We start from the raw sequence: 12,688 nt of genomic DNA, 5'->3' as shown, positions 1-12,688 counted from the left end.
GACAACCACAGGAACTGAGATTATCTAGAGTCTGTTTGTTTTGGGAACATTTTATCTGCCCATTGCAAACTCTGATGCCCGCCAGGATGGCTCCATAAAATGTCTTGCTCCCTTTATTGGTCTCAGGAAAGACGTTTTTTTTTACATGTAGCCTTGACATGGAACTTACTCTGTCGGACTTTGATTTTACTGTAATGTAATCTTTAAAAGAATCTTGTGATGTTAGGCTTTATGGGTATAATTGTATTTCATTTTATATCATTTATGAAGGAGTTCAATCTGCATATGCTTGACTTGCCAAAAGTGCGCATATGTTTGTACAACAGCCTGCATTATTCACAAAGACCAGCAACCTCGCCAATAACTACTTAATGGACTGGAGGGGGGCTATTGACTCTGTACACTGACAAGGTCAGCAGAGAGAGTGTGTGTATGTGTGTGTGTGTTTGTGTCAAACACAGAAAGAAAGGAAACAGGAGGGAGACGCTAAGCGCAGGAGAAGGGGATTTCATAGTTCAAGAGCGTGTGCCTGTGAGTGAATATTTGACTATACCGCTCTGCTTGCTGCCTCTTTCCACGCTGGGTTGAAAGATGACGCCATGCATATTCATCGAGGCGACCACAGAATAAAGCTTTAGAGATTAACATGGAGACTGCACTATTCATATTCTGAGTTTTTGTGTGTGAGGATCCCTCAGCTAGTCACCACTCTGAAGGTCAGAACATCGCTACACTTTCATATTTAATTTCATACTAGTTCAAAGTACTCTCCAGCAAAAAAAAATAAAATCCTTTTTAAGTTATCTAAATTATGTGTTTTTTAAAAAAGGTAGTTACTGTGTTTTACTGGAATTCACATAAAATGAAGGACCTCAGCATTCAAGTGTGATTATTTAAATTTATGTAAAGTCAAAACCAAAAGGTAAATGTGCAAAAATGTGAAAGAAAAATCCATTTTGCAACATTTTACTGACTAAACCTTCCTTTTCATTCATCAAAATCTATTTTTGTCTGCAAGCAATCACCAGCTGAGTTAAAGGTCATAGTTATAGTCATTAAACTAATGAACGCTACACTTTGAGGGAAGTATTTCTTTTCTTATTAAGCCACCTTACAGGACCAAAAGCACAAAAGGTGGACAAAGATACAGGAAGTGCAGTGACAGTCCTTCATTAAAAGTGTCACTATGCCCTCTGTGGGCTCAATTATCGCTCAATTGAACAGGAGCAGAAAGACCCCAATTAGCGCTCTAACTTGACACTCATGTTTGTCAGAGGAGCTTCGGGCTTGAATCTCCGAGCGAGAAGATAACAGCTAATGACTCCACTCGATTTCAGAGTTTCCTCGCTAAGCAGACACTCCGGAAAGATGACGGTGTCAAAATGTGACAGACTGAGGACGGTCATTCCCCTGAAGCTTGTTTCAGTGTGATCAGAACAGAGGACACTGTGACAGAAATGACACCCCTCTTGCTTCTCTTGTGCTCTGTCATAGCTCACTACTCTGATATTCTCCTCTCCACATGTGTGTGGGGATGTGCACAGGTGGCGTTGCAACATATAATACATGTACGCTCTTCACACACACAAACACAAACCCACAAGCTTCTGGCTAATTTGTTTTAAAGTGTTATTACCTTTCCATAATCTGTTTTTGTGCCTCTTATTATTACTTTAAGGCACTTTGTGATCACGGTCTTAGTTAAAATCACTTTATAACTTAACTTGACATGATGATGATGCATTCAAAGCAGTAATGATACCATAATAGCTTCTTTATGCGCTAATTAACATTTTATTGTCCACAAATGTCAAGATGGGAAAGGTAATATTGAGTTGTGGTAACAAGTTGTGAAAATATCAGCTGTAAAAACAGGCTGTATTTCAAACTAATTGTTGCCTCAATCCACATGACAGAAATAAATGTACACAGGTTGCAAGTCAGTGATTTACATCCACAGCAGCAGGTTGCGGCTGATGTGGATGTATTCCTCAGCACATTAGAGACATCTACTGGTCGGGAAAACAAATTTAGGTTCAGATTTGGCCTGGCTGAGAAAATGAAGAGTTCACCTTCAAGACTGAGAATCTGCACCATACAAAGCAAAATACAATACCGACATATTTGGTCAAAATAGAGTTAAGACAAGAAGCCGAGTTTTTTTAGACAGATACATCCAATAGAGTCTATGATCCCAATATACATAATCCAGATAAAGTATTTTTTTTCCCAAAACAAATTAGTTCCAATTAACAAGATGCCTGAAAGAACTAATGTTGTTGTTTACAGATACTTCCCTGTTGTATTCCCTGAGGATTGTCCCAAGGTAGACTGAAATATGTAGATTTGAAGTATTTTGGACAAATCATGCCTTTATTGGAGATTTGACAGTGAGAGGAGAGAGCGATGGTAAATGACGTGCAACCTTGTTTGAAACCTTAAAGTGAGACTATATGTAAAGACAAAATAACAATCTCATTCTTACAAATACATAGTTTCATTCGTAAGCTATAAATAAAACAAACCTTTGCTCAGTTCAATAGTGGTTTTTGGAGTTACAGCCTAGCTTGATCTGGTATGACTGCAGGTGTCGTGCCCATTCATGCCGTCTCAAATATTTGAGATTGGATAGTTTTAGACATTGTTGAATTCTATTTTCGCTTGCATGCATGACCACACTGCTCTTTCTCTCTCTATCTCTATCTCTCACTTACTCATTCACTCCGGAGGACGGTTCAACTTTGAATGCTGTGTGTTTACAAACACCAACTGACAAATCCTGCATAGTATACCTTTAACCTATGCATCGCAAAACTGTGTCCCCTAAAAAATATTGGCTGCATGACGCCCCTGACTATGACCAGTAGCTTGCGTTTGCTAACGTTAGATATATCATCAGCCTATATTGCTGTGTAACTGACATTACTGGTTCAGGTTTGTTGACTTTATGGCTCTTCTCTATTTCTACTGTAAAGATATATTTTATAATTATTCTCTCATTGTTTTTCATGACCAAAATGGCAGCAAAAGTCTCTATGGTTTATCTATGCAGATTTTGTAGGAGAATAATCAGCCTAAAAAGCATAAAAAGAAGGTAATTTGTCCTATTATACAGGCTGAAACTTTAAACCCTTTTTCTTACTTTTTCTGTAGTTGCTCTCTGCCTCTGTAGGGCAGAATTATTACCTGAAGCTGTAATTATTCGATCTAATATTAACTACTTTCCAGTGTAAACCTTTTTTTCTCTACAAAACTATTACCTCTTACCTTAAAAAAGTCAGCACACCCAGTTTTCAGTTAATGCAATCAATCATTTTTAAAAGCAGAAATCACATTTCCATATTTATGCACCGACTTGAAAGTGAAGTATTTGAGTCACCGCTCTGTCTTCAACGTCCCTCCATCTACAAATGTTCAGCTGCCGAGTCTGATGAAGATATGGACGTCTGTCTCTGATGACTCTTGTCTTTATTACAACATTCTGATTAATACAGTCATTAGAGGCCTGTGCATTCATGACATTGACTCCACTTTCTGCGCCTAATTAGGAGAATAATTTAGTCTTGTTCTGGTTCCACCTCTCTGACAGGCTAGTCATTTCTCTATAAAGGTCACAGAAAAAGGGGAATGAGCATCATGTGGGCGTACGTGTGAGTAAGTCCTCCAACCATCTACTGCCTACACACGCACACTCACACCCACACACCATTCCACTTATACCGGTGTGTTTTAATGTAATGAGTCTCTATATTGCAGCTCATCAGTATGCTGAAGGCAACAGAGGTCCATCCCTGCGGTTCAAGCAGTCTGGATCAAGTGGAGTCATACTTTGCCTGAGCTGAAGCTTTCTGCCCACACTCAAAGACATTACATTAGCATTGATTGTCCTCTAGTCCACCCTGTATTTATAGCATAGAAGAAGAGGAGGGACTATAATGTGGTTGTTTTCTTTTTTTAAATGATCGAATTCTTAACCCTTGTGCCTCACTAGGGATATTTTTGGTTCATTGGATCATTTTGGCTGTGTTAATGCATATGGCATACATTTTGAAAGGAGGTAGTTTTTTTGTTTTTTAATTTTGGAAGTTCAACCTCAGCTCCTATAATAAGTCTATAATAAACTGTGTAGCCAAAATAAAGACACTCAGATCCTTATGGACAAAAATGTCCCATTGAAACCCATTCAAACCATAATTTTTGGGGTTAAAGGGTTAAAGTCTTAATATTACTGAATATTTGGTAGTGATAATCAGGACTGAAGTTGGCTAAAAGATTTCACTCAGTGAAAGTGGAAAATAATATTAATATATCATATTTTTATGGCAGTTTTTTTGACATTTTTAACAACATCAATAAACAAAATTTAAAGAGGTAAAAGGGTTAAATAAAAATATCTGATTAACACAGTAAGATGCTTTTTATTATGATTCTAGCATTATGGGAGACACTTTAATGCTGCTGAAGTCATCCTCGACTCTGTCAAGGTTGTGGAATTATAAAACTGCAATTCCCAGAATGCAATAGGGGTATTTTAGTCCAACCACTGCGCTGCTCCGGGTTGACCATGTGTTGTGTGACTGCCACCGGACGGCTGTCTGTAGAAAGTGCAGCAAAAACCATGCAGGCAGCTCAACCCGGACCAGCAGCAGCAGCAGCAGCAGACATGTAAAGATGGAGTAGAAAATTATGTGCCTCGACTGTCATCATCAAAGATGTTCCCCGGAGTTTTCTATGCACTGTTGGCGGGTTTCCTCGGGGCCGTGGCGTCGTCGTCGGCCAAGCTATCTCTCGGAGCCGACTACCTGAAGGGAGTCTGCGAAACCGGACTCCGGACATGGGGCGAGCAGCGGAAATTTAGACAAGCGGACGAAACTACCGCCTGTGACCGGGTGAGGCATCGCCATAGTTGAAGTTAATTATTAAAACAGCGGGGGTGGCTGTTAATAATGTAGCGCCGACGTACGTGCATGCCTCCAAGCGGGGTGATTTCTCACGGAGGATGTTAGGGGGGTTCTCTCCTCCCCTGACTCCAGCTCCCTCAGCTCCCTCAGCATCATCAGCATCATCAGCATCACACGAGGGAGCCCATGCAGCAGCTCGTGCCGTGTCCTCGTGCAGAGCAGAATGACATTGCAGCTCGTGTGTCTGTGTGTTATCGCGTTATTTTGTGAGCGTGGTTGCGTTAAAGAAGGCTTCCAGGTTTCTAAAGGGGGGGTCATGTTTCTTTTATGACCTTCACACTCTCCGCAGACGTCACACAGTGATGTCAGAGAGGCACATCTGCAGGCAGCTGTCTGTCTGCACCATGGATGTATAATAAGATCTTATAATGCATTAATGGTCTGTACAGTGACTTCATATCTGAAGGCTAATCAAAATATCACAAGTAGCACAAGGTTTGCAGATGCATGCAAATCAAAGGCAGACTCTTAATATGCACCAGGAGGTTATCGCATTCAGCCAGTGCGTCATATCAGACTTCAGCTGGGATTTCACACGTGCAGGGAATAGACAAAATAACAGGAACCCTTCACAGTATAATGTAGGGCAGCAACTAACGGTTATTTTAATTATCAATAAACCTGTCGATTAATCGAGTAGTTGTTTGGTTGATATAATGTCAGAAAACGGTGAAAAATGTTGATCACTGTTTCCAAAAGCCCAAAGTGCAACCTTACATGTCTTGTCTTTGTCCACAACCCAAAGATATTCAGTTTACTATCATAGAGGACTAAAGAAACTAGAAATATTTGCATTTAAAAGCTGGAATGAGAGGATTTGGGCATTTTTTTTCTTAAAAAATGACTCGAAATTAATTCTAATTAATTGATTATTTCTTGTTGATCGATTAATGGACTAATTGTTGCAGATCTAGTATATTGCAAATTTTATAATATTTATAAAATTTTATGTTAATGATGTATCAGGGATGATTATGAACACCATAGCTTTTGGTGATGATTTATTTAATTCCTTTACTAGGCTAAACCGGACACACTCTACTATAGATGAATGCAGACTTTTCAACTTCAGATAAACTCCTCACTCCTTCACTCCTGAGTCATCATGAGACATTCACTAAAGCAAGTCTGTCAAGCAAGAGCAAATACTGTGTAGATGTCTGCAGCGATATAACTGACAGGCTGCAGTCAATGGTGGAATGTAACTAGAATGAGTACATTTACCAAACCTTTACTTACCTTTTTTGTATATTTTTTATTTAATTTCATGCCTTCCACCATGGGGGTTGCTTACAAATTCTTCCTAACCAAGATAAATACTAATATCTTTCCATATAAGATAATATATACATATTCTACGTAGTTCTCCTAGAGTATTTCCATTTTATGCTACTTTATACTTCTACTCCACTCTACTACATTACTCCTCTACATTTATCTAAGTTACTTTGAAGATTAAGACTTTACATACAAAACCTATGATCAGCTTATAAATTATGATGTTGATGATGAGTTATCCAATAATACATGAAATAGTTATCTCCACTTTAACCATCTACAAAACTAAAACCCTGCTTTCACCTTAACATGGAAGCAATTACTACTGTATCAGTAAGTAGTAATACAATAATATGGTGTATATATAATAACATATGTGAGTACTTTTACGTTTGATACTTTTAGTAGATTTTGCTGATAATACTTATGTACTTTACCTAAGTAAAGTTTTAACTGCAGGACTTTTATTTTTAATGGGTCAATTATACATTGTGGTATTTCTACTTTTACTTCAGTAAAGAATCTGAATACTTGTTCCACCGTTTGCTGCAGTTCCCCACAACAAGCTGAAAGTCACATTTTATATCGTTGCTTCTATCCTGAAACAAGACAAAAAAGTTAAGACAGGATACACCGGTAAACATCCGCATTTTGAGCAATCAAGCAACCATAAAACAACAATCAGCTGTCATTAACTTCTATTTTTTTTTATTTTTTAGCTTCATATCCCTCTGAGGCTGCTGTGTGGCGGGCTGCTTTTCACCTGCAATGCTGTGATGTGGACCTTCCTTGCCAAAGCACTCAGGTATTCCTCTTCCTCCACCCGAACCACTGTGACCACCACCGCCTCCAACTTCATATCTTCCGTAAGTAGCAGCCTCAATCAAAGGTCCTCCTACACAAGCACTTACTTATCTTTTCTTTGTAGTCAACAACTTGGCTTTTCAGCAAATTACTTCCCACTAGACTGTGGTGAGGTGTAAGTTAATTTTAGAGTGACCTCACATACTTTCTTCTTTGTATCAACTGCCTTATTTTAGAAAGTAGGTTGGACTATATTCAGAAATAACAGTGATTTAGCCTTTTAGAGGATTTTCTTGTCAAAGTTGAACTGACATTTTCCATCAAAGCATCTTTGCAGGTTATGATGCAATATTTTTTCCCCCTGCAGGCTTTCCTGGGCCAGCTGATCTTTGGTGAAGCCCAGATAACGCTGTGGTGGGTTGGGATCTCCCTGACTTTCTCTGGCCTGTTGGTACTGCAGAGGGTCTCTCCACAGGATGGACAACACAATGCAGTCACCAAGAAAGATGAATAATATGTCTCGTCTCCACTAGCTCTGTTCAGCTTGGCTCCATCTGGCTGTGGTATGTGTTTTGGTCGGCATTTCCTCTGATTTTACATTTAGCCAAAGACTGATGAAATCTGAAACTGGATTTAGACATTTATTGAATTAATAGTAAGTTGAGGCACAACATTGAAACAGTAAGAAAAAATCTGATTTTGTTGCTAATAATGCTCATTTTACTGAATAAATTGTTTAAATTATTTAACTATTATGACTAAATGCTTCTGAAATAAATTTATTATCAGTGAACATTTAAACTTCAGGTTGCAATTCGTGGCAGTGCAGGCTGTAAAACACTGTTGGCTCAGCTGTGGTGCTGCCTTGTTTAGTCAAGCTCTAAAAATCAGAGGAGATGTTGGCTTTCAGCCAGTCTGGCCATGGCACAGCTTCAGTCTGGCTAGTGGAGACAAGCTACTGGCTGCCCTGGGTTCGGCTTTTCAGAAGCTCTAAAATAATCTTTGTTCACAAGCTTACAATGAAGCAAAAATAATACCAGCTTTATGTCACTTTTAGCCAACAACAACACAACTCATGAGCTAACAGAAACAATGGGACAGAAGGGAAGAGAGGGATAGTTTGATAAGTTGGGTCTATTGGTTTTCTTGCTGAGAGTTAGATGAGGAAATTGATACCACTCTCGTGTCAGCATGGTAAATGTTAAGCTACCGTTAGCAGCCGGTTAGCTTACCATAAAGAAAAAAATGTGCCTACCACCACCTCTAAAGCTTACACATTAACAAATTATATCTTTTTTGTTTAATCTGTAAAAAAATGTAAGTAAAAATTACAATTGATGGTTCTGTGTTGGACTATTTCTTGTCCAGGCGCAATGAGACTTGTCAGGCAACCAGCAGATTCACAAACGTGTTCATTAGTGAGCTTTAGAGGTGCAAATTGTGGTACCTTTGGACAGAGTCCCCTGTTTCCAGTCTTTATGCTAAGCTAAACTAAGCTGTCTCCTTGCTCCAGCTTCATGTTAACAGGGTTCTCTTTCTTCTAACTCTCAGCAAGAAAGCGAATAAGAGGGTTTCCCAAAATGTCCAATTACCCATTTAAAGAGAGAGACACCTAATATCCAACATGAATATAATTTGAAGGGTTGTGTGCATATTAACAGGCTGGTCTGAAGTCAGTCTTGTGGGTTTTGTTAATGAGCAATGAACAAATATCACCATTGTCAACCTTTATCTGCCAGTGGATTATGTATTGCAGCCGTAGGATCACCAAAGCTTTTTTAATGCTCACATTTCCTTAAGTTACTACGACATTCACTATAAACATCCTACACTAATGTTTAATTTTATGCATGCTTAAGGTGATGTTTTAAATGAAGCACTTAGCTAACAAAGCGTATTTTTCACAAGTAATAAAACTAATGTAGCGCTGAAAGGCTCACCCCCGGTAAGAACTTGCTGTCTGCCTGGGTCTTGCTTTTTTTTTAATTATTTGCCTTTCTTGATAGCTTGAACCTTAAGATATGAGCATGACACATGTTTTGATGAAGAGGCAGCTGATCTTCAATTTCATGATAGATATGTGCATGTTCCTACCAAGGCCTGAACTCATATAACTCACACCAAAGCATCCTGGAGTATCAGTTCATGTCAAAGTGATGCCCCTTGTGAGCTGCCTCATTTTATCATCTCGTGTCTTCAGTGGCCAAACTGCCTCTCCAGCATCAGACCCATCACGTGGCCTCTTGATTGCCTGTTGAGCTTTATGTGCCCTGCATTTGCAATCTTATATTGTTCTGTTGCACATTATCAATATCAGTCCATCAGCAATCATCTCTTGGGTTAGATAGACACATGGCTTCATTAAAAGCTTCCATCTACATCCCTGGAGTTGTCTATGAGAGTGCAATAACATTATACTTCCTTTAAATCTCATAACACTGTGATGTGTGTAAGAGCAAAGGGGCTTTGAGCATTAATAATTGAGCATAGAAAATGAAATGGCAATACTTGCTACTAAAGGGACATTTCTGTTAGCATACATCAGCTAAGTAAGTATACTGTTGTATACAGGGATTTGAAAACATCAAAGGTTGCTTTATTAAATGGTATTCTAGGATCACATGTTGCTGTTGTTTGGATACATATCATAATATAAATGCATAACGGTAGCTATAATAACTGTCTGTAATATCCCACAGCGGCAATGCACAAATATATCAGATGTCCTTCCAACTGCTGCTGTGCAGGTTCTGTACCATGTGATTTACATGCATCCCTATTAATGTGACTGCAGTGACAATGTGATTATACAGCTCTCATATTTAAAAGGCTGGCTGAGTGATGTTTTGTAGCAGGGCTGTACTCGCAACGCAGGATTTTTCAAAAGTGGAGATCACTCGGAGCTCACGCTGCGACATAAAAAAAAGTGAATCCAGTTGTTTGTGCCTCCATGTTTTGGATCCTGGGTGTGGTGCATTACTTATAGGAATAGTTCAATATTTTGAGGAATATGCTAATTTGCTTTCTTGCAAAGATTGGCAGATTGATACCACTCTCATACTTCTACAGTATTGATTAAGCTGGAGGCACAGGCAGGATAAAGTTAGCATATCTTTGCATAAAGACTGGAAACGGGGAAACAGCTAGCCTGGCTCCATCTAGAGGTAAAACAGTTAGCTTACCAGCACATCTAAAGCTCACTAATGAATGTTATATCTCGTTTGTTTTATCTGTACGAAAAACAAGGTAAAAAAACATAAAAATGCGGTTTTACGGGTTATGTGCCAGACTTTTTATTGGCCAAGTCTCAGCTGGTTCCCTAGCAACTGCTCCCAGCCAAGACATAGTCCCCCTGTAAAACAGCAAATTATCATTTTTGCGCCTGTCTTTGTGCAGATTTAACAAACAAGATATATAATGTTGATTAGTACACTGAAGAGGTGCTTGTAGGCATATTTTGTTACCTTCAGACTGACCCAAGCTAGCTGTTTCTCTTCATGCTAAGCTAAGCTAACCAGCTACTGGCTGTCGCTTCATATTTATTGTAGAGATCAGAGTGGTATCAGTCTTATCATCAAACTCTCTGCAATAAATCGAATAAGTGCATTTCCCAAAATGTAAACTTCTTTTAATCTACCTTTTATATCTGTAATCTGCTTTTGATTCCGAAAACTTTTAGGTGCCTGCTTTTCTCCAGTTAACGGCATGATATGAGGGTAAACCATCTACCTGTGAATCCACTCTCACTGTAATATAACCAGTCAGTGCTTTGCAGTAGCCACATTTATAGCTCTGTGACAGAGGCATGACCCTGAGTGTGATGTATTTATACATGTGTGCACATAAACTGTAGATGTGTTTGTACAGGGAGATTAGAGAACCACTGAAATATGATCTTAACCTTATGACGTGTGTGTCACATTGATAAGTTAAAACGCTGCACTGCAAGAAAACAGCTAAATTTATCAAGACCTCTTTTGAATCAATAAAGTTTTGATCACTTGGTATACTGAATGCACCAGGGCTTCTTAAAGGAAAACAATCTTCTTTTGGTTGGAATATTTAATGAGGGGAGCTTGATTTTGCATTAGTTTGTTGGTATTCCTGCTCCTACAGATCAGTAATCAATTAAATCTGGAGGCTGCTGCACTGACTAATTTAACATTACGTTAAACTTTTTAATGTGTAGCAGCATCACTGCCCTTACAGGTCAAGACTGTGCAGCTTGAGGGAGACACCATGTTTGCTATGATAAGAATCATTCATAATGTGTCTTATAGATTATGTGAAACAAACATTTGTAAAAGTGTAAATATATTCTGTTAATAGGAAACACTTAGGATGTGTAAATTGTCATCTCCAATGAGAGAAGAAACACTGATAAATTATTAAATAAACATCTCATATGACAAACACAATTCTTGTCTCCATCACTCTATTATATTATTGTCTGTGGGAAGATTTACAGTATGTCTTCATCACAGCTTTGTACTTTGAACAGAAAAGCTTCTCTGAGTCATTCTGCATGCATCAGTCGAATTAGATGTAAAGTACAGTCAGCATTTACAGTGTACCTGCTTTCAAGTGGGTAAAGATAAGAAGCTGTGTTTTCCTGCAGCAAACAGGGACTTTAAACTCATTTCGCTCTGTGTTTCTCTGCATTGTAACAGTAATTTCTAATGGAGAGTGTGCTTACAGTAGCTAATGGGCCTGGATGCAATGTTTGCCTTTAGCTAGTTCACATCTACTAACATAGTGAACTTAACGCACCATTACACAAGTCCTCTTTCTTTAAATACCTCTGGTAAAAATAGAAAACAAAAAATGAACCGTTGAGTATGGCTGCCTCGTTTTGAGCTCCTGACCGACCTTGCAGTTTTTGTCTTTTACTGCATTGTTGAGGAGCTGAAACCTAAGATTTTTACCCTTATATCTGTGTAATGAGACGTAACAATAAAAGAAACTTGAAATTGATAAATCAGTTCAAAGGCCAACGAGATACATCGTACTCCAGTTACACAGCAGATAAGAGCCTCTACAAAGACAACTGAATATGTTCATCATAAACTTCTTGTCTGTATCTCGACTCATATAAATATAAAAGAATGCCACAAAAAACTGATAAACTGAGTTAAATGTCCATTAACCCCAACTGAAAATTGTGTCATATTGTTAATGGGATTTAAAAGGGGATAATGTGGGTGTACATCTACATATTTACATTTTTAATGATATTATTAGTTTTACCTCAAGAAATCTGTACTTTACTGTAAATCACAATATACTTTTGTAATGTCATATAATAATCCAAATATATGAATCCATCTACAACACGTAGGGATATGGGGTAAAGGGTTTATTTTATTACATTTAGAGATTTCTAATGAAAGATTACTTCTACTAAAGTTGGGCGGTAAAATTAAAGAGGGTACAGCAAAAAAATGTTATTGGTAATTATGCTGTAATTTAAAAGACAGCGATCATTCAAATGATAAAATTCTAATGTATTTGTGCTTTTAATTTTAAAGATGTTTTTCATGATAAAAAAAATTGTTTTCTTGTAGAATAATTAATTGTATTTTACTGTAATTTAATGGTAACTGGCAAAATCTGCTGTTAAACTTTTTACAGAGCTTGCTCCTGCA

At 38.2% G+C, this 12,688-nt stretch overlaps 1 protein-coding gene across 1 annotated transcript; it reads left to right on the top strand.

Annotated features, from left to right (window-relative positions):
- Positions 1-3,736: 3,736 nt before the first annotated feature.
- LOC137198710 (transmembrane protein 42) lies at positions 3,737-11,461 on the top strand. The gene is made up of 3 exons (XM_067612603.1): positions 3,737-4,889; positions 6,959-7,105; positions 7,411-11,461. Exons 1-3 carry the CDS (start codon positions 4,713-4,715, stop codon positions 7,555-7,557), a joined length of 471 nt encoding a protein of 156 aa, XP_067468704.1. The 5' UTR covers positions 3,737-4,712; the 3' UTR covers positions 7,558-11,461.
- Positions 11,462-12,688: the final 1,227 nt, after the last annotated feature.

Source organism: Thunnus thynnus, chromosome 15, assembly GCF_963924715.1.
Source record: "Thunnus thynnus chromosome 15, fThuThy2.1, whole genome shotgun sequence".
NCBI lineage: Eukaryota > Metazoa > Chordata > Actinopteri > Scombriformes > Scombridae > Thunnus > Thunnus thynnus.
Note: the sequence above shows the minus strand (reverse complement) of the source record. Positions and strands in the feature narration are given on the sequence as shown.

Coding starts and splice junctions, on each gene's coding strand:
- LOC137198710 (XM_067612603.1), top strand. CDS start 4,713: ATGTTCCCCGGAGTTTTCTATGCACTGTTGGCGGGTTTCCTCGGGGCC. Junction 4,890..6,958: donor AAACTACCGCCTGTGACCGG/GTGAGGCATCGC, acceptor TTTATTTTTTAG/CTTCATATCCCTCTGAGGCT. Junction 7,106..7,410: donor CCTCCAACTTCATATCTTCC/GTAAGTAGCAGC, acceptor TTCCCCCTGCAG/GCTTTCCTGGGCCAGCTGAT.